Here is a 26166-nt window from a genome sequence, read left to right on the forward strand (position 1 = left end):
CTGGCTGTATTTTTTTTTGTGGAATTTCTTTATTTTGACTTAGCCAGACAAATATAACCTTACTTTTCCCATAACCTCAGCTTCTTTCCATAGCTTCGGTGTAATTTGAACTGTTCAAAAAAAATGCATGCACACGCAAACTAACCAGCTTAAAAAGATCTTAACAACAGAAAAGAGCAAAATTAAGTTATTCTGTGCTCTCTACCAGGCATTCTGATATCCACAACAACTTTTCAGAACAGCATTTCTACTGGTATCTTGTGGAATGGTCAAGGATTTGGTGGTGGGGCTGGGGTGGAGAAACAGGGTGGTTCAACTGTACAATCATTGTCCAAGACTCTACAGCAATACTGTATTTCAGGAGCACAGCAGCCAAAGGTTGAGTGATCTAAAGTCCTCCCCACATATCAATGCTTAAGCATTTCCATGGAAGTGGTAAAGAATCCTGCTGTAACTATAAACAATAGCTTAACAGACTACTAGCAATAAGAGATTAAACACATACACCTAATAAACTTTTGCACTAGCGTAACTTCTAATAACTAAAGCAATGCTGAATGATAATACGAGTGCTACACTTTCTCACCATCGCTCTGTGTTGGGAAAATAAACATTAGTTTTGTCTAAATTAAGCCTGCATTACTTCAATAAAATTTAAATTGTCTTTAATACAATGTATAGCAGAAGCTACAACAGTGTAACGGCAGTACAGCTCAGACTGGCACTAACTCACAGTCACCCTACATATTGGATCAATGACTGGACTGCTGAATACAGCATTATCGTAAAGATTCATTTTCTATTATCGTTAAGGTCAATTCCTCCCTATGCCGTCCCGAGTGCCTGCAAGCGTGCTGGACAAATGACCGAAGACAAAATTGTTAACTACTAGGGAGACCAGAATATATGATGCAAAGTGGGTGAATGTTTCCATAACGGTCTTCAGTAGTGGCTGGGTGATTCACTCTGCAAAGACAAACCCAAGGAGGCACCTTAAGCAGTACGGAGTATGATATGGATACCAGAATCCGTAAAAACTGGATTACTCATTTCTCCAATCTTCAGCGAATATGAGGCTTCCTCAAATGGCCTCTGCATTTGACCTACAACACAAAGCAAAATATAAAAAGATCAGTGTGTACAGATGTCAAAGATCACAGAATAAGAAGAAAACCTCCTCTTTGAAGTCAGAAAATCTCAAGAGTGGCAGGAAAGACCTGACTCATATTGGAAGTATTGTTCTTAAACAAAAAGGACATACAATATAATCCATAAATCGATGGAATGGATACCTTGGATATCTTGACTGGTCACTTCCACAATCACATTCATAAAATGCTGTGTTCATGCGGGTCAATAAGCAACCCCCCCCCCCCCCCCCATGTCACTGAGAAGACTACGTTGCTAGAAAATAGACTTATGATTTCCTGTAATGCAAAGCAACATCAGTTGTGCATATGTCACAAAAATCCACTTATAACAGACATTTGTGTTAACTGACCCATTGACTCACATTCTGAGAGAGTGTATTTTATTCAGCATCTCAAAGCCACTTGCGGGCTGCCCAGCACAATCCTCATAGATTTGATTTAATGCATACAACACATTTCACTATGTTCCAATGTATGTGACACAGTAAAATTAAATCTAAAATCCTTGGGTAGTGATTTGTGAATTCCGCAAGAGCAAATTCCCATAACCTGAAAGGCCACAACACTGGAGTCATCTGCATTCAGCAGGGAGTTTTATTTCAAAATAAACATCATTCATAAAAAATATACAATGCAGACCATTCAATTCAATATTTTCATCATTTTATTTCTAGTATTGACATCAATTATCCATATACATTGTTTGAGCAAAACAACCATGGCATTTTAAACAGATTCCAAATTATTAGTTTGCAATGGCAGGAAGGTGCTGCCCCAGAGTCTTTGCAGTGGTTTCACCCAATTATAGCCCAGAGTCCTCGATCATGGAACATCAGCATGTTTCGAGCACACCACAATTTACTAATCTGAAGTTGCACATCTCCTGAAGATGCCTTATCACAGCTGCTGAGCTGCTAAGGCAAAGGAAATTAGATGACCTTTAATTACAGGTATTGTTAAAAATGTTCGTGGAGAGAGAAAATTAATGTGTCAGGTTTTAGTGGAATGGAACGATTCATCACCTGAAAATGTCAACTCTGATTCTCATTCAATGGATGTTTCCTGGCTGAGAACTTACAGTAATTTCTTAATCTTATTTGAGCGGTATTTTGCTCAGCATCCATTATGGATAATAACATCAGTCAATTGTAACATGGAAAGTGACTGACTGACTGAGAGCCACAACTATTGATTGCAGTATAAATATTTAATTTTAATTTAAGAATTGCTTTCAACTATTTAAAATTTAAAGCGTATTCACAAGCTAAATTCTTCATGAATTTGCCACAGCACAAACTGTGATACTGAGACACAAATCCATGTAGTATCACTTTTGTTCCCTTGTGACACAGAAAAAGAGCTGCCCAAGATTCAAACCAACTTCCACTACTATTTCAGGTGCTCAACTTACCAAGAGCAAAAGGTGAACATTCCTGGTTCTACTCTCAAATACTACTTGATGAAAAGGTGTTTATGCTGACTGCCAACCTACGCTGCATGGTGCTGAATCAGAGCCAACGCCCAGAGAAATATAAAGGTTTTGCAGCTCTGTGTATCCCTCCGGGGAAGCAAACAGTTATCCTTTCCTTTCCCAGATCAGCTCCTGTCAAGTCATTCAAGATCAACAATTCATACTTCAGGACTAAAATCAGTTCTTAAAGCTCCGTAGACAACCATTAGCCCAACAAACTATATTCTGATTCCAAGATTGGTCAGTCCCATTACTCTTTCTCCCATGTCCTGCCAATTATTCAATGCTATCCAATTCCCATCAGAAGGCAGTGTTTGATTCCATAGCCACGGTCATGAATTCCAGGACCCTAATTACTTCCACATTTCTTGTGATTTTTTTGCCCAAAACGTTTGAAATTGGTGCTCCATAGCCCTCAAACCATCTGCTAATGACAGAAACTTCTGTCACTACACCCTACCTATTCCAGCCTAAATTCCTTCAAAGTCTTCACTGCTTTATTTGCAATTTCCAGAATAAACATTAGAATTCCCAACTGTTGCCAATAAAATGCTTTGTTCGTACAATATTCATAGTTGCAATAATTCAATAGACTGTGTCCACTCTGGCTTGTTTCCAGATAGGAAATACTTTGTGCTTTTGGAACTATACCTGTCAAGCATTAGAAACAGGGAAACTGACAATAAAACAATGCAATCTACCAGGGAAAAGTATAACGTTCCTCCACCAGTTACTCACACTGGCAGATGCCAATAGGACACTAATACCAGCTGAAAACTTTCAAATTTCATTTCACCTCCTTTTGAGGCCTCGATTTTACTGTAAGTGAGAACTTTTGGGCTTGGGATGACTACAAGAAGAGCTGGTCTGTGAGTGGTCAGCAACACTTTCAATTTCACCCCATCTTAGGTGCTGGCACTCCAATTATTCATGTTTAGGCACTCAGTGATTTTTCATGCACACTTCACCATCTTATTTGATACCTACAGTGGATGAGCACTTAATTTTACAGAAGACATTGCAAAGTGATAAAAAAGAATCACCACTTTCAAATAGATGTTAATAAAAATTTTAAAATACTTGAAGTTATAATAGAGATGAACAGTTTGCCAAAATTATTTAGCATGTGGGAAAGCAGTTGGCTTACAGCCAAATGGAAGAAGATGCAATCCACGCTGTCTTACTTCAACAATGCTCCAAAAAGCTTAAGTGCCCTGTAGAATTATTTTTAAACAGATGTAACTCCACTAAATATCAAGCACCCTGGGTGGACTAACGGAAACCAAATCTGCAAAATTCAAATGTTCATGCCTTTAAACTGTTTGCTATCCAAAGCAAATAAGGTGCTTTGCTTTTGGTTTGCCTTTGGACTCACCCTGGCAGTGGAGAAGCCTGTGAACACACAGGTCAGGGTGGGCATAGAGTATTAACAATATGCAACTGAAAATTCAGCGTGGATGATGTCAACAGAATGCACACCATATCCAAGACCCTAAGTTTAGGCTTAGTCTCACCAACAAATCATAAGCCACATTTTGAGCAGTCACTACAATAACCAGGTCGAACAGGGTGCACGTGAATCTCCACCTCACCCTGGAAAGCCTGTTTAGGTCCCTGGATAGTGATAAGAGAAATGGTGCAGAGACAAGTGCTGCATCCCCTGCAGCTGAAGAGGAAATTACTAGAGAACAGGGAATGGTGAACCTAAATGGATGAGTGGTCAAGGAAGAAACAGAGGTCACTGCAGAAAGCAGGAGGATGGGGTAAAGAGGGAAGATGTGGCTACTAATGGGATCCCTCTGGAGTTGAGAGCATGAGATTACCAACAAATGTAGTCCAACTTTAGATACCAAAATGAGATGCATATCTGAACAAAACTATTTCATTTTCATGAATGAATCAAAAAACATGCCTAAGACAGAACTGAATAATAAACTAAACTTCAAGTCACAAATAATTAAAAAGGAATGTGAGAATTTAGCTTTTTAAAAGTGAGCCGAGCAGATCTAAACTCATTTCTAACATTGAAGCTTTTTTCTTTGTATATGTTATACCACAAAGTGAGACGACAAGGAGCAAAAAACAGAGCAATTTACCAAACAAGAAGGGATTGAAAGGAACTTGAACGACTGAATAGCATAAGCTGAATAGCCAGTCTTTTCTCGAAGGCAAGAGGGCACATGACCAGTGACAATGTCTTAAAATGGGGGGGAGGGGAGAATTTAAGAGACCCAAAGGGGTAACTTTTTCCACAGCGAGAATGGTGAGTATATGGAATGTGCTATCAGAGGAAATGGTAGGCATGGGCATAATTCCGATGTTCTAAAAGACATCTAGATCAGTGCATGGTTAGGAAAGGTTGAGAGATGTGGGCCAAACTTTGGCAAATGTGACTAGTGCAGTTAGGTAACTTGGTCAGTAAGGACGAGCTGGGCTGAAGAACCTGTTTTCCATGTGACATGGCTTGATGACTACAATACTTAAAATAATGACAGACTGTAGATTAGAAAAGCTGGGATTGTGCTCTTTGGAAATCTGGGGTGGGGGGACTGCAAAGGAATCTGACTGAGATACTTCATTCATGAAGGATGTAGATGGAGAAGACAGAAAAATTGTTGCTATTGGCAGAGGCGTTAAGAAATAGGGAAAACAGAATGAAGGAGATTGGAAAAATAAAACGTAATTCCAGGAAAGCTTTTCAATACAGTGACCAGCTAATATCTGAAATACAATAGTTGGTGTTGCAGTGAGGCAGATTCAATCGTCATATTTAAGAGCGAACTAAATAATTATCTACTGTAAATGTAAAAATATCTACAGGACTGTGGAGAGAGGGTGGGAGAAGGAGACTAGCTGGACCATTGCAATGGAAGATGGGAACTATGGACAAGACAACAGAAATCAGAGGACCAGAGGAGGATGAGAAGGTGGGGTGACAAAGGTAAAACACAATCCTGTTCAATTTGTTATTTGCTTATGCAGCACAGGGCGAAATCAGCAATGGAAAGGTCAGTACTTTAAAAGGAAAAGAAAGCAAGCAGCGGAAAAATCAAATTACATTAATCCAAACCAGTGCCACCTCGGTCGCAATCAGAGAAGTTAACAATAAAATTTCTAAGTTAAGGGATTTACTTTCTTAGAAGAACAGGCAGCAAACAGCTTGTAAATTCAGCAACAGATTCCTTGAATGAAATCACCGTGCAGCATATTACAGGTGGGGATTATCAGCATTAAAGGTTCTGGCTATTCACAACAGGAAACTGATAGCCGCTAATCCCACACAGTCAAATATGACAAAGTCCCATTTGTATCATGGTGGATAGTGACCAAATGCAGCCTGTGCTATTGCTATTGGGTTATCACTGCAATCAAACTAGTGGAAATGGAAACAGTGACAGCCTGTGACCGGTCATCGTTACTGCAGATCATTGAGATATCACATCTTACCTTTGCCAAAGTAGCCTAGATCCCCACCTTCTCTTGCAGAGCTACAATCACTGTATTTGGATGCTAAGCTTTCAAATGATGCATCTCCAGATTTGATCATTTGGATGTACTCTGAATAAAGATACAAAGGTTAATGAAATATTCAACTACTCAGCATTGTTATTAATATCCCAACAGTACAATATGCCTCTGAACCACACAATCCCATTATGGGTATTAAACAATAAAGCACTGAAAACTCATATTAGGAAGCTGATAATTAGAAACTACATCCAAACAAATCTGAAAAAAGGCCCCAGCATATCACTTTAGGCATTACCCAAGTGGAACCTGAATTTATAAATTATCACAGCAGTCTTACTGAAGAGAAAGCGTTTAACCCAAACCAAGAGTGCACCACATAAAGTACAAATACACAATAAACTCTACAATTAATCTGCTATCTACTGCAGCAAAATCAATAGCCTCCTGCTAACTTATGCCTGAAAAATATTAAAGGTCGAATGTCACTACCATTTGATGACAGAATATCCATACTGCTGTTTCAGATGGAATTGCCAATTCAACTCCCAAATATTTAGATTGCCATATTTACATCTAGACCAATGTCCAGGATATTGAGAATGAACTCATTACTCTTGTAGACAACATTATTAACAGAAACATGTGAGAACTTCAGAGGACATTGGAAGTCCTAGGTTAATTGACTTACAACACTCTGTATTATTGTAGTCTTGGCCATGTTCCCAAAACTCAAACAATAAAAAAGGAACCCTTTCAAGTAGAGAGTGCGTGTGTTACTTAGCTTACTCAGAAAACATGACAGACCAATATTTGGCTCATGAGAAATCTATGCCAGTCATCACAAAATGACTTTTGCCTCAAAATCCAAACATTAAAAATGTATTTTTACAAGCAATTTCCAACTGTTACAGGTTATATCAGGACTACTTTAATCAGTCAATATATGAGAGGCAAGTTTTTTTTTTCCACTCAGAGTTGTAGATGCTTGGAAGGTGCTGCCTAGTTTGGTGGTAGAAGCAAGTACATTACACACTTTTAACAGACATTTGGATAGGCACATGCATGTAAAGATGATGGAGGGATAGGGACATGTGTAGGTAGAAGAGATTAATGTTTGGGAAATATGTTTTGCTTTTTAGTTGGTTCGGCACAACATTGTGGGCTGAATGGCCTGTTCCTGTGCTGCACTGCACTATAATGGAAACAGAAAACAATGTATTAAAGGGAACTCCTTTGTTTCAATGAAGTGAAGATTAAAAGTCTATTCACAATTACTGAAGAGACTGCTAACATTACTGCCATCTCAAGGCAATGTAAAGTAAACTAATGGTGAAGAAACAAGATATGCAACTGTCCTCTGAAATATACAAAAATCAGCAGGCCTATTCCCTATCAATAGAACAATCATCATAACAACTAGAAATTTAGATTACTGTAATGTAGAGTTTCTCATCTCACTTCTAATTGTTGGATTCCTGAGAGTGGGAGATGTGAGTAGAGGGCAAGTACCTCTAAAAGGCAGACATTCTGAATCACCACATTGCCCACACTAAGTGGGGGCATGTTTTAGGGATATCTGGTAACAATAAGCTTGTTGAATCAAAAGCAATGCCCTAGATTTCTTGCTGTGTTCCTGCAAAAGCTTTTCATCAAACTTAAGGTACCATATTTCTCTTCATACATTGCTTATTGAAATTAACACATTTTTGATTCCATATGCAAAAAGATAATTTTCACTTTCAGCACTTGCCATTGATTTAGATGACAAAATGTGTAGCATTAACAGGCCTATATAAAGTACAAAGCCAACATTTAAATTTGTAAAACAACTCTGTCATTGGATAGCTATGACAGATCACCAAGCCAGTTGATGGTCCAAGTCACAGAGACTTTGTGGTTTCAGTGAGGTAGGTTTTACCATCCACTTACCATTCAATGCTTCCAACGCCTCCTCTTTACTGCGTGTGATCTCCTCCTGTCTCCAGGAGGATGGTCGCCGCGACTGGTTGTGCTTCACCAAGAGGTGCGAGCACCGGACTTTGTCAGGCTCAACAGAACTGCAGTTCCCACTCGCTTTGGGACGTTCCCATTGGCTCTTATTAGTTATATGATTGAAGAAGTAGATACGACCTACAAAATAAAGGTCAGAGGTATTAATATTCACAAACTACCAACAGTCAAGCAGAATCTTTCAAAGTTGTTTTTTCTCTCTTCTCACTAATTAAATTTTCCTTCTTGAAAAGCTCTAGATATAACTCCATATCATAATTAGGCCGTGTCTAGTAATAACACCATCCTTCACCAAAGTGGAAAATGATTGGGTAGTATTCCTTTCGATCATGCTGGTGATCATTCCAAATGATAATTAGCTTTCTTCATTTTATCTCCATGTAATCAACCTTAACTTGCTGCATTATTTTCACCTTTATGTAGCACTCCCCACAACTGTAGGATGTCCAAATTCTGTTTTTTTTTAACATAGTTACTACTTTAATGCTTTGCCAATTTCTCCTATTTCCAAACATATGGCATCAGTTTCCAAGACATCCAGTTTACATGCACCACTACCTCAGGACTGAATAACTAACATCCAATTTTTGAACTGGCAGAAATTTAATTCAACTAATTGAAGTGAAAAATAGTCATCAACTACAGTGCTCTCTCAGATTGATTTCCATCCTGCTCTTTGGCAGTTCTCTGAAACCATACAAGACCACTTCCAATGTGGCAGATGTACAAAGCCTAATTACTTTTAGACATAATAATGAGGAGAGCTGGTATATCATCAAACACTCTAATAGATTTATAATGGGGAACAGAACTGGTATGAAGCCTCCAATGCCCAGGATCACAAGAGGCTGAATAGGGTTATATACTCAGTCAGTTCCATCACGGACACAACTTTCAGCACCATGAAATACATCTTCAAGACACCGTACCTCAAAAAAAGGTGGCACCCATTTCAGTACCCTCACCACCTGAGACAGCTTCTTCCCCTCTGCCATCAGATTTCTGAATGGTTCATGACTGACTGCTAGCTTGTTATCTCTTTTTTGAACACTATTTATTTCCATAATTTAGATTTTTGTCTTTGCACTGAACTGCTGCCACAAGACAAATTTCTTAACCTACGTCAGTGATAATAAACCTTATTCTGATTCACTCGCTGCTTATCTGCACTCCAAAAACCCTCTGTTCTCTGCTCCATTCCATGTGCCACTAAATCCATCAACCACGCCTCTCACATTATGTAGTGCACTCGTGATTCTTCATCTGAATACGAGATTACTTACAGCTGTAAATTGTGTGCCAATGACCAGGCTAGTTAACCTACACTAGTCTTCACATTAACCAACAGCCCGATTTTAAAATGTTCAAATCTCTCTGCAATGGAAATTTCCTCCAATTTCTAAAATTACTTCTTGCCTATTACCTCTCCAAAATATCTACCCTCTTGAATATTATCAAATTTCTATGCTTTTCCACTCATGACTCTATCCCTTTTTGCCTGCTAATTGGTACCAGTTTGATCAAGCTAGTTACTGTCATTCTGCAACACCCGCTTTTGTGGTTTGGTGGCATTTCTATTTGCTAATGCTATCTACTGAATGTCATGCAAAGTGACTGTGGTTCTGTCTTGCATTATTTCCAGGTAAAGACTGCAGTCATTAATTGCTTATTTTGCTGTTCCAAACTGCAACTTGGAGCTAATCCAAACCTCAAGAGAAGTTCATTAACTAAGCTTTTCATCCTAGGTGCTTGTTCAAAAGCTACTGAATACAACTGAATTTTTTATGGAACAGGTTATATAAAGTACTGCGTTATTTTTACCGCTAATTTATTCTGGCTTCTGCACAACTTTAGGTTTTGCAATAATCTAAATTAGATAAACACGGATTATATGACCTACAATTATTTTATAGAGTTTAAAGTCATCACAAACAAATTGCCCTATTGCTTATTATTTCCAATGTACTCACCAACAATATAATGGTGAATTTCTCACTTACAGTTTATTACACTACAGGGAGCTCAGCATAATCCATGGATAAATCACTTTAGGGCAGTTCTTAATCCACTGCACAAAATATTTGAAATTCTTCTGACCAAGAAAAAGAAATTTACTTTCATTTCAAACATTCCTGTTCATTAACATTAGTATCAGATCTCCACTTGATGGAAAAGGACCTAATGTCTATGATGGCCCAAACAACTAATTGGTATAAATTGCCAGGACTTGAGAGGGGAATCTAAGAATACAGGAATTTGAGAAAACAATTGGGAGCAGCTGTTTTTGGGCAAGTTCGCATCCAACATGCAGAGGGTGCTTAAAGACCAACTGTACAGAATACAGGACACGTATGTTCCAATCAGAAGGAAGGACATGGATGACAAAGTACAAGAACCTTGGATGCTGAGGCAGGTGATGAATTCAGTCGAGAAGAAAAAGGAAAAGTATGTAAAGCTTAGGAAGCTAGCATCAAACAGAGCCCTGGAGGATTATAAAGAAGTCGGAAAGTCAAGGAGGGAATTCGGAAAACCAGGAGGGCCGTGAAAAATCCTCAGCAAGTAGGATTAAAGAGAATCCCAAGGCATTCTATAAATACATAGGAGCAGGAGGATAACATTTGCTTAGGTGCAAAGGAAGTGAGTGAGGTCCTTAATGAGTACTTCAGCTTAATAATTACCAAGGAGAAAGCCATGGAGGATAAGGAGGTCAGGGCTGAGAGTATTAATATGCTAGAGCATTTCAAGGTAAAGGAGGAGGTAGTGTTAGGTCTCCTAAAAGAGTATTAAGGTAAATAAATCCCCAGGGCCTAATGGGATATATCTCAGATTACTGAGAAAGGCAAGTGAAGACATTCATGGGGTCTTGGCCAATAGCTTTGTGTCCTCTTTAACCCCAGGTGAGATCCTGGAGGACTGGAAAGAATAGCTAATGTTCCGGTCAAAATGGCACCTGCGTGCAATACTCCTTCAGTCAACATCTTCTGGATAGGTCATGAAACTATATAAAAAAACATTTTTTTATAATCTCTTTTACGTTTGTTTTTCATCTTGAATGTGACTGGAACTGCTGAAACCTGTGATTTGCTGTTTGAAGATCGTTTGGGCGTTCCAGCACTCTGCAATCTTTGAGAGGATGCCGGGAGACAGGAAGAGCAAATCTCGTGGCAAGCCCATGTTCAACTCCATTTCAGAAATTAAAGTTTCCATTGTACCCTGATTAAGGCAACAAGGGAGATTGAAACATCGAGGCGAATGCAGTAGATGAGTGCCACCTGCTTGCCTTTTGATCATTGGGGGAAATTGTTCTGCTACAGAGAGGGGAGACTACCTTTTGATCACTGGTGGGATTGCTCTGCTATGGAGAGGGATGCTGCTGTGTCCGGAGAATGTTATGCTTTGGATTTGGACTTGGACCATACTTCTTTCTCCCCAGACTTACAGTTTTTAAATATACTATGTTTTTCACCTGATCATTCTTGTTTTTTCTGTGTGTGGGGGAGGGGGATTTAGGGGTCGATATGCCTGTTCCATTTTTCTTAGTTTTTTGTGAGGGGAGGAGGGATTTGGGGGTTGATCATCTTGCTGCTGTTCTTTTCTTTCTTGGTTTCATGACTACCTGGAAAAGAATTTCAGAGTTGTAAACTTTGATAATAAATGAACATTTGAACCCTTAATATTGCCGCATTGTTCAAGAAGGGAATTAGGGATAGTCCTGGAAACTATGGATTGGTGAGTCTCACATCAATGGTATGGAAATTACTGCAGGAATTTTTAGGAATAGAATTTATGAGCATTTGGAAAATCATGGCCTAATTAAGGAGAGCCAGCATGGCTTTATGAGGGGCAAGTTGTGCCTTATTAACTTGATTGAATTTTTTGACAAGGTGATGAGGGTGATTCACAGAAGTAAAGCTGTGGATGTTGTCTACATGGATTTTGATAAGGTCCCTCATGGGAGGCTCATCCAGAAGATCAAGATGCACAGGATCAACTGTGAATTTGCTGTTCGGACGTTGAGGCTTTGTAGAAGGTGCAGAACAGGTTTACTGGGATGATGATCTTCTTCCAAGGTATGAAATATCTAATAACAGAAGGCATATATTAAGATGAGAAAAAGGTGTAATTTGAAAGGGGACATTAGAAGCAAGTTAGTGTGTACATGTACATACATGTGTGTGTATACACACACACTCACACACACACACACACACCCCACACACACAGACACCCCACACACAGATATACACACACACACACACAGGTGCCTGGAATGTGCTGCCTGGGGTGGTGGTAGAGGCAGATACATTAGGATAAAGGGAGGAAGCATTTAGAACGTAAAGGCACTGATCCACTTTTCATTCATGCTAAGCAATTTTCAGCTATACATGATGGCTGAGCAAAACAATATGTAGTCAATATTCCTCTGGTGTCCTTTGACTACTGACTTTAATAATTGACTATAGATAGATCCAAACAGCTAACTAATATGAAAGATGCCATTGCACCCAATGAAACTAGTCACTGACAAGTTACTTGCTGGCAACTCTCCAGGAACAATGACCAACAGAAGGTGAAGATCCAAGTATTCAAATCATGAATATTCCAACCAGTTTTAAAAGCTGAAAACCCTCAATAATTAAATTTAACTAATATTATGATATTTAATAGGCAAACAATTTTAATTAGATTTATTTCTTTTGGTGCTAGTAGGTAAATGATTCAAAATAAATATAATGCTCAACATGTCAGACAGCAACTGTGAAAAGAAAGAGAGTTAATACTACTAGGCAAAGATCCTTTCTCCTTCAGATGGAGGGTTTTCAACTTGTAACATTAACCCTTTCTCTTCTCACAAATGTAACCTGAACTGGTATTTTCTGCTTTCACAGCACTTGATCTAAATTCAAGTGATTCCAGACCTCCACACATACATCACTAATTTTTGATTGATTACCTGCATCTCACACAGGTCCCAAGACGGTTCTTTGTATTTTTTTTTTCTTTTAATACCAGCAGTCTGCTACAGTCAAGAAGTGTGGCCAGTAAAGCTCAAGATCAAAACTGGGTACTAAAATTATGTTACGCAATGCAAGGGATATAGCTGTAGTTGGTAGTTGTTTGAAGGAAAGTGTTATTCCTACCATTCTCTAGGGCACCATTAATACATTTCTCTATTATTATGAGCAAGAAAGTATTTATTTCCAACAAAGGATACAATTGCACAACGTCAGATTCCAAGATTTAAAATCTAAGATGGCGGTCACCCACATGGACTCAAGAACCAGTGGAACAAGGAGATTTGACATTTTAATACAAACCCCATTTCCAGAAAAGTTGGGATATTTTCCAAAATGCAATAAAAACAAAAATCTGTGATATGTTAATTCACGTGAACCTTTATTTAACTGACAAAAGTACAAAAAAATTTTCAGTAGTTTCACTGACCAACTTAATTGTATTTTGTAAATATACACAAATTTAGAAATTGATGGCTGCAACACACTCAACAAAAGTTGGGACAGAGTTAAAATAAGATTGAAAAGTGCACAGAATATTCAAGTAACACCAGTTTGGAAGACTCCACATTAAGCAGGCTAATTGGTAGCAGGTGAGGTATCATGACTGGGTATAAAAGTAGCGTCCATCAAAGGCTCCGTCTTTGCAAGCAAGGATGGGTCGTGGCACCCCTTTGTGCCAAAATTCGTGAGACAATTGTTAGTCAGTTCAAAAGGAACATTTCTCAAAGCAAAATTGCAGAGAATTTAGGTCTTTCAACATCTACAGTACATAATATTGTGAAAAGATTCAGAGAATTCAGAGACATCTCAGTGCGTAAAGGGCAAGGTCAGAAACCACTGTTGAATGCACGTGATCTTCGAGCCCTGCCTAAGAAACCGTCATGCTACTGTGACAATTATAGCCACCTGGGCTCGAGAGTACTTCAGAAAACTATTGTCACTCAACACAGTCCGTCGCTGCATCCAGAAATGCAACTTGAAACTGTATTACGCAAGGAGCAAGCCATACATCAACTCTATGCAGAAACGCAGATGAGCTCGGGCCCAGATGAGCTCTCTGGGCCCGAGCTCATCTCAGATGGACCGAAAGACTGTTGAACCCTGTGCTGTGGTCAGATGAGTCCACATTTCAGCTAGTTTTCAGAAAAAAAACAGGCGTCCAGTTCTCCATGCTAAAGATGAAAACGACCATGCAGATTGTTATCAGCGAAAGGTGCAAAAGCCAGCATCTGTGATGGTATGGGGGTAAATCAGTGCCCACGGCATGGGTGATTTGCATGTATGTGAAGGTACCATTGACTCTGAGGTGTATATTAGGATTTTAGAGAGACATATGTTGCCATCAAGGCGACGTCTCTTCCCGGGACGTCCATGCTTATTTCAGCAGGACAATGCCAGACCACATTCTACACGGGCTACAACAGCGTGGCTTTGTAGACACAGAGTGCATGTGCTTGACTGGCCTGCTGCCAGCCCAGATCTATCTCCTATTGAAAATGTATGGCACATCATGAAGAGGAGGATCAGACAACGGAGAACACAGACTGCTGAGCAGCTGAAGTCTTATATCAAGCAAGAATGGAGAAAATTTCCAATTGCAAATCTACTACAATTAGTATCCTCAGTTCCAAAACGATTAAAAAATATTAAAAGGAAAGGTGATGTAATACAATGGTAAACATGCCTCTGTCCCAACTTTTGTTGAGTGTGTTGTAGACATCAAATTCTAAATTTGTGTATGTCTACAAAATACAATTAAGTTGGTCAGTAAAACTATTGAAAATCTTTTCTTTGTACTTTTGTCAGTTAAATAAAGGTTCACGTGAATTAACATATCACAGATTTTTGTTTTTATTGCATTTTGGAAAATATCCCAACTTTTCTGGAAATGGGGTTTGTAGTTGTGTAATGCACTTCATAAGGTAATCAGTTTTTCAATCATTTAATATATTATAGAACATGATACTTGGCCACCATTTTTAAGGTACGGTTGCACAAAATTCAATAGAGAAACAGGGATGTATTTCTCTCTCAGTAACTGGAGTTTATTAAATATTCAAAAGGCACAAAAGCCTGAGATCTAATCTGATTTCAGAACACTAGAGGAAGCAACTCTGAAAAATTATTAATGCATTTGTAATCACCTTACAAAATTCTTTAGACTCAGGAGCAGTTCTTCTTTTTGATTGGAGGGTGCCAAATATTTCAAAAAAGAAGAAAAAAAATTGAAGAGTATCATTTTAGTAATCCTAAAATTAGTTTTGAAAATGTTGAATGACTTACAAACAAATCATATAACATAATAAAGACAGAACACATGGAAATATTAACAAAGTAGAAAGTGTTAGCATGTGTTTATGAAAAGGGTATCTTGCTTAACAAATTTAAACATTTTGGGGCAGCACAACAGCTAGTGGTTAGTTCAACAGTTTACAGTGCCATGATTAGCAATTGGAGCTTGATTCCCACCACTCTCTGTAAGGAATGTGTGACTGTGGGTTTCCTCCGGGTTCTCCAGCTTCCTTCCAAGTTCCAAAGACATACTGTTAGGGTTAGGATTAGTGATTTGTGGGCATGCTACGTTGGAACCAGGAGCAGGCTCCCCCAGCACAATCGTCAGCTTGTGTTGGTCGTTGATACAAACAAGGCATTTCACTGTACAGGTTTCCCCCGCCATCCGAAGGTAGAGTGTTCCTATGAAACAATTTGTAAGCCGGAATGTCATAAAGCGAAGAAGCAATTACCATTTATTTATACTGGAAAAATTTGTGAGCGTTTGCAGACACAAAAATAACCTAACAAATCATGCCAATTAAGATATAAAACCAAAATAACAGTAACATATAGTAAAAGCAGGAATGACATGATAATACAGCCTATATAAATTAGAAGTACTTCTCTACAACGATTGCCTGCACTGTTCCTGTAGCGAAAATCTCACGCAAGTGCAGTCGGCAAAAACACGGTGCAAGCGCTCTGGGCAAAACTCTCTCCAGTAACATTTAAGGTATGAAGCTGCCAAATCATACCAAATAACACGTAAAAATACACAGCCGATATAAAGTAGAAATAATGTATGTACAGTGTAGCATTACTTACTGGAACTGGGAAGACAGCGCCGAGCACACTGATGATGGTGTGTTAGGCTGAGTCGGAGGTTGGGGTGGTGCAGTGGCCCCCACCCTCCGGGCAGCGAACCGATACCGATCCGCGAAGCATGCAGCGGTACAGCAGTAGCCAGGAGGCACACAGCACATCTTTAAGAAAAAAGCCGAAACAAACAAGCTAATTAATTAGGTGCCGCCCGGCACGTAATTGTCAGCCCAGATCAGAGGCGATTGCTGCATTCTCCGCAAATCGGTATCTGTCCGCGGCTTGGGGGTTGGGGTGGTGGGACACTGGGGTGTCATCTCATCGTCGTCTGTTTCCATTAGGGCAGGCAGCTCATCTTCTCCTATGACTGCCCGCCTCAATGTCGAAGGTCAAGGTTCGTCGTCTGCTGTGGAAGGCTTGCTTGACTGCTTAGCCTCACACATTTTTAGATCATACAATTCTTTATAAGCACTCAAGCCATCCTGCAAATATGCCCTAAACCGACGTACCCTTTCAAAATTAAAGTTGTACTTTATCATTGCAGCGAAAATCTCACGCAGTTGCTTCACGTTCAGTTCCTGAACAACTTCACTTTCGCTACTGCATTCTGTTTCGATTGTTATCCTTTCCTCTTCCAATTGCATCAGCTCTTCATCTATCAGTTCTTGGTCATGGGATGCCAAAACCTCTTCAACATCATCTTCGTCAACTTCCATAAGCCGAACTCACTTTGTCCTTACTTCGTTCACCACGATCGAAACGCTTAATTATGTCTAGTTTTACGCTAAGTGTAACAGCCTTACAAGCTCTTTCAGGCTTTTCCGATACCTTAGAACTCATCTTGCTAACGGTTGCTCACAGGCACGTGTTTAAGCAATGCCGGCGAGAATGCCATTCCGAATCCGGGGGAGAGCAGCGGCTCAGGGCACGCACTGCCTTTTTATCTCGCACTGCTTTTTTCGTAACAGTGAAAACACCTTCTGTTAGCAAAAACCGGGAACTAATGTAGGTCTTTCATAACAGTGAGGTTTCGTAAAGTGAACGTTCGGAAAGCGGGGGACACCTGTATGTTTTGATTTTTCAACGTACATGTGACAAATATAGCTAATCGTTAAAAATTTACTATATATAGCCAGTAAAGGGAGGGAGAACAAATGTATTCAGCCAGGTGAAAAAGGACATGGGTACAATACCAAGAAAGCAAAAACTAAGCCACTTGGTGTCTCTGTCTGCTAAAACAAATGCACACATAGTTCTTGCACTCTTCCAACAGGGCTCAACAGGGCAAAGAAACTACCTGATAAGGAACAACCTTTAATACTTAATATAGAATTCAACAATTCCATGCAAGATTTTCAGTATGAAATTTGAGTAGTTTTGTTAAAAGATCATCCTGTAATACGAACTCTGTTTTACTGTCGCTGCAGTTTATCTGTTTATCTGAAAGAGACAGCATAATGGAAGATGACTGTTTAGCTGTGTAATTAAGAGAACTCCAAAATCAGGTTTGAACATATAGCTTCTTCCTGTGCTCTAAATCTTCAGTTTTCTTTTGCCACCGTCAAATGACAACTGGCTTGTACTGCAACCTTAGAAGATTTACTAAAACACAAAATCCAGGTGGACCTGAGAATTCTGCATAAAATCTAGGCTCATTCACTCTCAGAAATAGCTTCTGATGAGATATGCGTATCCTTAGCAACAATCAAAGTTCAAAAGATCAAAGTAAATTTATCAAAGTACATATACATTACTATATACAATCCTGAGATTCATTTACTTGTGGACATATCCAGCAAATCCAAGAACTATAACAGAATCATTGAAAGACCACATCCAACAGGTCGGATAAACAAACAACATGCAATGACAAAGTGCAAATACTAAGGAAAAAAGAAATAATAATAATAAATAAATATTGAGAACATGAGATGAAGAATCCTTGAAGATCAATCAATTGGTGGTGGGAACAGTTCAATGATGGGGCAAATGAAGTTGAATGAAGTTATCCCCACTGGTTCAGGATCTTGTTTGAGGGGTAATGACTGTTCCTGACCCTGGTGGTGTTAGTCCTGAGGCTCCTGTACCTTATTCCTGATGGTAGCAGCAAGAAGAGAGCTTGACCTGGGTGGTGGGAATTCCTAACAATGGATGCTGCTTTCTTGTGACAGCACTCTGTATAGATGTGCTGGGGAATACTTTACCAGTGATAGATTGGGCCATATCTACTACTTTTTGTGGGATTTTCCATTCATAGCATTAGCATTTCCAAACCAGGCTGTGATGCAACCAGTCAATATACACTCCACCAAACATCTATAAATGTTTGTCAACGTTTTAGAAGTCATCCCGAATCTACACAAACTTCTAAGTGGAGGCGCTGCCGTCGTACTGCACTTGCATACTGAGCCCAGGACAAGTTCTCTGAAATAACACCAAGGAATTTAAAGTTGCTGACCCTCTCCACCTGATTCTCTGATGACGACTGGCTCAAGGCCCTTCAATTTCCTCCTCCTGTAGTCAATAATCAGCTCCTTGACATTTGAGAGAGGCTGCTGTTATGGTACCACTCAGCCAAATTTTCAGTCTCCCTCCTATATGCCACCTTTGATTCAGCCAACAGTGGTGTCATCAGCAAATTTAAATATGGCATTGGAGTTGTGCTTGGCCACACTGTCATAAGCATAAAGCAGGTGGAGCAGGGGGCTAAGCACACAGCCTTGTGGTTCACCTGTGCTGATGGAGATTGTGGAGATGTTGTTGCCAAATGAACTGACTAGTGCCTGCAAGTGAGGAATTCCAGGACCCAATTGCACAAGGAGGTATTAAGACCAAGGTCTTGAAGTTTATTGATTAGTTTTGAGGAAATGATAGCATTGAATGTCGAGTTGTAATCAATGAAGAACATCCTGATGTATGCATCTTTGCTGTCTCGTTCCAGGGTTGAGTGAAGAGCCAATGAAATGGTATCTGGTTTGGACCTGCTGTGCGGTAGGCAAATTGGAGTAGATCAAGCGGCTTCTCGTGCAGGAGTTAAAATGTTTCATCACCAACCTCTCAAAACAGTTCATTACAGGGGATCCAAGTGCTACCAGAAATAATCAGAAGAACCATGTTCTTCTTAGGCACCAGTATAACTGAAGGGTGCTTAAACCAAATGAATACTTCAGACTGAAGCAAGAGGTTAAAGATCTTGGTGAACACTCCACCCAGTTATCAGCACAAGTCTTTAGTATTTGCTCAGGTTCCCCATCTGGGCCAGATGCTTTTCATGGGATCATCATCCTAAAGGATGCTCTCATCTCAGCCTCAGAGATTGAAATCATAGGGTTATCAGGGGCTATTGAGAGTTTGTGAAGGTCCTTCCATGTTTTAATGGCCAACGTGAGCATAGAAGGCATGGAGCTCATCTGGAAATGAAGCCCTCTTATCACTTATGTTGCTTGATTTCGCATTGTAAAAGGTAACAGCATTCAGGTCAAGCATCCTTCATTGATTTAAGTTTAGTCCAGGAACTGCTACTTCACCCATGAAATGGTTTTCCAGAGATCATACCTGGGGTCTTGTATCTTAATTGGTCACCAGAACTAAATACGTCTGATTGGGCCCTCAGCACCTTTGCCTCCCACGACCACCTGGCTGTTGTCTGAGGTTCTCCCTCAATCATCTATTTGTTGCCTGGAATTCTCTGGAGCCTTGCTCTTTAGCCTCAGTCTGTATGCAAGTAGAAAGATGACAACCAAGTGATCAGATTTCCTGAAATGCAGTCTGGGTATGGAATGGTAGACATTCTCTATCATATTATAGCAGTTGTCTACTGTGCTTGGACCTCTGGCGCTACAGATTACATGCTGATGGCAATTGGTCAGAGATTTATTCAAACAAACCTATTTGAAATTGCCGATTATAATTACATCAGGCTGGATTGTTTCTTGTTTGGTGACAGCAGCATGCAGTATCTCACATGCTTAATTACATTTGACCAATGGTAATATGTAAACTGTGGTCAGGATCACAAAGGAGAACTTTCTTGGTAAATAAAACAGTCAGCACTTGATCATTAGGTTTTCCGGTTGGAGGAGTATGGGAAAACTGCCACATAGGAGAATTAGAGTTTGTCAGGAAACATATCTCCACCTTTTGCCTTTCCTGAATCAGTTCAATCCATCCTGTGTATCAAGAAGCCTTTTGACCTGATCACCGAATCTGTCATGCTCAGAGGAAGACACATCTCAGTAAAACACAGAACACAATCCCTCATTTCCCTCTGACACAGCAATCTTGTTAGCAAATGTGCTGTTGCTGGAGAACAAGAGGCTGGGTAGAGGGTGGGGGGGCCTCATTCTTCTGTGTTTGAGCCTGGCTTGGAGCCCCACCTCCTCCTCGTTTCTAGCCATGACGATGAAACTTCATCCACTTAAAGGTGTCATATCACCTTCAATGTCCACTGAGTCCTTCAGATCATGAAATCTGTAGTTCATCAAGATGGTTTAAAAGTGCAGTGCTTAAAGGGATATAACATACTGCAGATTGAGAAAGAGGTATACTGTACTTAGAAGTTTGTAAGCAGTTCGCAGACTATCACCTTGGTTCACCAATGCCATCTTACCAAACAAGATAGCATTTATTAGCAATTCTCAACTGCCAGAATGGATTTCTACATCTTATCTATGACAGTACTTCTGGTTAAGATGTGCAAACAGTGATGTTGGTAGAGTTTCAAAATTTCAACCAACTTAGGGATCGATGTGCCTGACCAGTTTTTGCTTGTTTTTGTGCGGGAGGAGGGATTTAGGGGTTGATAATCGCACTGCCTTTTTCTTTCTTGGTTTCATGGCTACCCAGAGAATTGAAGAATTTCAGAATTGGAAACTTTGATAATAAATGAACCTCTGAAGAATGGAGATGCATTTCCAAATCAGGATGGCATGAGACTTGGGAGTGGAAATCTGTAGCTAGTATTGCTCACATACATCTACTGCTCATAACTTTTGTGGAAGAACGTGTTCTTCAGAGTTGCTGGTTGAATTTCCAATTCAAGTATGTTGGTCAGCACTTTGCAGGTGCAACACAGTATAGCCAAGGTGCACCAGCTGGTATGCCTATATTTTGTTTTACCCTAGATGAGGTTAAAATTCACTCATATAGGAAAGTAGAGAGTATTTCATAATAGTTGGGAGCATTGGATGATAAGTCACTCACAAGGTAGATAGCCTTTGATCTGTTGCTATAGCCACATTACCTATACAATTGCTGCAGTTGAGTTACAGGTCAATGGGGACTAAGAAACTGACAGTACTTATGCAAATGAATACCAATTGGGCAAACTCTTGTCCAACACCATCACTGTTTGGCACTATGAATGTTACTTGCCACTTTAAACCCATATGCAAGTGTGTCTCGAACTTTCTCCAGGCCAATATAAACTGCTCAACTTCTAAGCTGCAAAATAGGATCAAATATCCCCACCAGATTTTATGATGGAAAAAACATGATTGATGGAAATAACTGGACCCAAGATGACACTGTCCTTGGGATCTCTTACAAAGACATCCCGTTCCACTCTATAAATTTATACTAACTACTTGCCTCCTAATAATACCTACCTTTTTAAAATCTCTTCTGTTCTCATTATCCACCAATCCAAACTCTCCTCCCCAGGTTCAGCAATTCAGCTATACTTTTTCCAACTTGATGTACAGCATCCGATGCATGACTGAGCTCCAACAACCACAACTACCATCACTGGAGATTCCCCCACAATGTCAATGCCCACTAACTTGTTTTACTACACTCAGTCAAATGCTGTCTTGATATTAAAGGCAATTATTCTCACTTCTTGGAATTATTGTTATTTTTCCATGTGGGTACTGGAAATTAAATGCCATTTGATAGTACCATGATTTGATAGGCCATAGATGGTGCCGTGTTCTATTGCAGCAGCTTCTATGGGGTCAACTGTAACTATCCTTCTTAAACACATTTTACTAACGCAAGACCCTGCTGGACATTAAGAACTTAAAGTACTGCAAGTCTACCCTATGAGCGCGTTGCTTATTGGCAGAGAAAATGAAGGAGCTGGAATTGGTGCAGATCATCTGTGCAGTGGAGTTAGAGTGCAATCTAACATTCAGTGATCTTCGTCATTTTTCTGGTGATTGCAAGACCCTGCTGGACATTGTTAATGCAGGACTAATTCACTGACGATGGCAGGGATGGACAGTGGGGGGAGCTGCATGGCCTCTATCGTAGTGAGGACTAAGCCTCAGGCCACATTGTCGCCCGTTTACACCCAGGTGAGAGGTGACATAGTCAGTGCGCTCCACTAGAAATGGTGTAGTGCGGCATTCAAACTGGAGTCAGTGCTGCCACACAGTATTCACTCAGAAGACAAGGTGTATTGTGGTTGACTGTAGATTTCTGCAACATTTGTGGACTCAGCATCTTGGACTACATTGTTTTGCGTGACTGTTACAGATATTTTATGTGAGCTATATGTGCTTTGTACTGTGTGTGACTTTGTGACTCTTAGTACTGTGTTTTGCACCTTTTCCCCAGAGTAACACTGTTTTAGTTGGCTGTATCCACAGGCATTCATGTATGATTGAATGACAATTAAACATGAGCTATGAACTATATCTTCCATCACTTCACCTTGTGTAGATGGACTGTGCTCTTGCTTTTCGAAGATACACTAAGGCAATTTTCTACAACGACAGGTAGATGCCAGTGCAGCACCTACTGAAACAACTTGGCTAGAAGAGTGCACAGTTCTCGAATGTGGGCAATACTGCAGCTAGTTTCTCTAGTTCCACAGCCCATGCTACATAAAGTAAATTATGTGAAGATTAAAGTAGATGAAGACTAGCTCCTATGAGTGTGGCGATTTCCAGTGGAAGCTGAAATAGATATTACACTTGGCACTTTTGACTGGACAACGGTGTGAATTCTACAGTACTGAAACACTGGTTCCACCCATCATTGATTAAAGATAAAAGGATCTTAAGAGATTTGCTTTATTTGCAAAATGTACATCAATGAAATACAAAATTTTTTTTTTAAATATTTCTATTGTAATTTACAGCTTTTTATGTATTACAACATATTGTTGTTGCAAAACAAATTTCACAACATAAACCAGTGATATTAAATCTGACTCTGATATATACCATTTACGTCAATGACCAACACATCTGCAGATTGGGGCCGGGGAAGCACACAAGTGGCGCCACACTTCCCACGCTAACATAGCATGCACACAACTCAATTATCCCAACCCAGACACATATGTGGAATACGGGAGGAAACCAAAGCACCAGGAGAAAGCTCACACAGTCATGGGAAGAACATACATACTCCTTGTACAGTGGTGGGAATTGAAACCCAACTGACGATCAGAAACACTACACTACTGTGGGTGGCAGAGTGAAGATACATCTCTATCGAAGAAGATGTAAGGCATTCCTTCCCTCCACTAGCTTGCAGATCACCATTGGGCAAGGTGTAGCAGCTGCTTATTTGCCCCCCACCCCCCCTCCCCACACACAATCACAGTCACGCAAAGCCATGGGAGCAAATGGAAGATAGACATATAAGCAGCTAGTGCAGATCACAAGTCCTGCTTATGCGACCACTTACACCAAGCAGACAATCTCTGAAGAGTATTGATAATGGCTGGGATCATCTGTCTTGTAAAGACACTGCCCAGAAAATGGCAATGGTAAACCACTTTGCTGGAACAATCTGCCAAGAACACTCAGAATGCTTATGTCTTACGACACAGCACATGATAACCATGTGATACAGTATATACAGTCATGTTCCTGATGTCACCACTTCACCATTACATGATGACATGTATCGGATTGACAAAACCGTGTAGTCTACACAGAGACAACCTTTGTTTGCCGATGCTATTAAGCACAATCTAATCCCCTGCTGCTCCCCACTCCTTGGTTTGCTCATTTTCAGGTTGTGGCTCCGCACATGCTTATCCTGTAGCAGTAGGTCATATGATTAGATTGTGACGGAGCATCCTTCCATTGCAAATGGTCCACAGTGTCTTCAGAATGCCCAGCTTTGAGCTGCTGCATCTACCATGTCGCATTCTGCACTACACTACCAGAGAGCAGAATGGTTTCCACTTTATGAAAACAGGACTCTTGGTCCTTGCATGTCTGCAAAAGGCAAATTGGAAGGACAAGATCACATAGGCATCTCCCTCAGGGTGTTGTGCTCACCACAAACCTAGCCTAACAGCTGTGACTTCAGAGCTCGACTACTACTGGTCATGCACCAATTCATCAGCTGACAAAGAGAGTAGGTGATTGTGTGTGTCAACGCTCAGGAACCCAGGACTGTATATCTTAGAGCTTCCTTCACCTGTTGGGTCTGCACTGCCAGCGCTATAGAAAGTACTCAGGGATTATGAGTTGTAAAATTAGTCAGCTCCATCATGGGCACTGGCCTCAAAGTCTCCAGCACATCTTCAAGGAGTAACACCTGAGAAAGGTGGCACCCGTTATGAAGGACCCCCATCACCTGGGGCGAGCCCTCTTGTCATTGTGACCATCAGGAAGACACACACTCAGTGATTCAGGAACAGCATCTTCCCCTCTGCCATCCGATTTCTGAATAGACATTGAACCCATGAACACTACCTCACTACTTTTTTTATTTGTAATTTTTTGGACTACTTATTTAATTATACACACATACAATGGTTCAATTTAATATCAGAGAATGTATACAGTATACAACCTGAAATTCTTACTCTTCAGAAAACAGAAAACCCAGAGAATGAATGACAGAAAACGTTAGCTCTCCAAAGCACCCCCCATTTACTGCAATTCAGTTTTTTTTCTATTATTATGCCTTGCAATGTATTGCTCCCACAAAGTTATAAATTTCACAACATATGCAGTTGATATTAAACCTGACTCTGAGAAGTCCATAATCAATAAGACTGGTGTGAACTGTAGGCATCCCAGAGTTAGCAGCATGGTTATGATGTCCCTACAGTTTTCTCTCCACTCCATCACCACATACCAAGGGTAAAGACGCCCAAGTCGGAAAGATCTCAGATGCCAACCCTAATTCCCAGATCTTCAGATTACCCACCTCCCAGTCATTATGAACAAACACCAAGAGGCACTCCGCTCCCAATAGTCCCAGCGCACCAGACTGAATAGCCACACCTCAGCACCTCTCCAGACACCCACCCTAGATACCCACCTCCTTAATTTCCAACTCCACCATCTCCTCTATGGTTATTACCAAACCCAACATCACCACCTGTCAGGGAGTCCAACCTTCCACCCACTACCTCCAGTTGCCACTGTTCCCCATTCCCCTCCCCACCCCACTCCACCCCAGTACCTTCACTACTCCACCACTCACATTTCCTACAGCTTTTCCCAACTATAATTATCCCTCCACCCAGCTTCGCCTCAAACCCCCACTTTCCAGAACATCCCATCCCTCAACCTCCCCCCATCACAAGGGCCACAAATGCAGCAGGGGCCTACCCATGTCCCGCCTCTCTCTCCCCACCAATCCTCCCACCAACGTTTTATTTCAACCATCATCAGTCTTTTATGGTATTGCTGCTCTGAAACTGTGCTTTTTGGCGTGTGTGTGTTACCTGACTTTCGACTCATGCGCTTCTCCCAGCCAGGGGGCAGCGGCTCCTCTTCAGCCATCGCTTCAGTCGTCGTGCTGCTGCTAATAGACAAGACCAAGCGCAACCTAACCTGCACGTTGCGGGAGTCGACAGCCAGCAACCCGCCTTCGGTAGCTCGAAGTTGATTGGTGAGATTGGCGTCTATCAACGATTCTACCAATCAAACTTCACCATGTAGGGCAATTATTATCTGATCCCGCCCCTCATGCAACCTAGCATAATACCGGAAGCGTGGTTATGGAACATCCCGCCCATCTGTACAGATCCGAG

The 26166-nt window shown here is 40.5% G+C and overlaps 1 protein-coding gene across 1 annotated transcript; it reads right to left on the reverse strand.

Annotated features, from left to right (window-relative positions):
* Positions 1 to 25966, reverse strand: pin1 (peptidylprolyl cis/trans isomerase, NIMA-interacting 1). The gene is made up of 4 exons (XM_072248241.1): positions 25858 to 25966; positions 8023 to 8223; positions 6070 to 6180; positions 1 to 1103 (listed from the first exon to the last, which is right to left on the reverse strand). The coding sequence occupies exons 1-4, from the start codon at positions 25913 to 25915 to the stop codon at positions 994 to 996; spliced, it is 480 nt and encodes a 159-aa protein (XP_072104342.1). The 5' UTR covers positions 25916 to 25966; the 3' UTR covers positions 1 to 993.
* Positions 25967 to 26166: the final 200 nt, after the last annotated feature.

This window comes from Mobula birostris, chromosome 32 (assembly GCF_030028105.1).
Source record: "Mobula birostris isolate sMobBir1 chromosome 32, sMobBir1.hap1, whole genome shotgun sequence".
Classification (NCBI taxonomy): Eukaryota; Metazoa; Chordata; class Chondrichthyes; order Myliobatiformes; family Myliobatidae; genus Mobula; species Mobula birostris.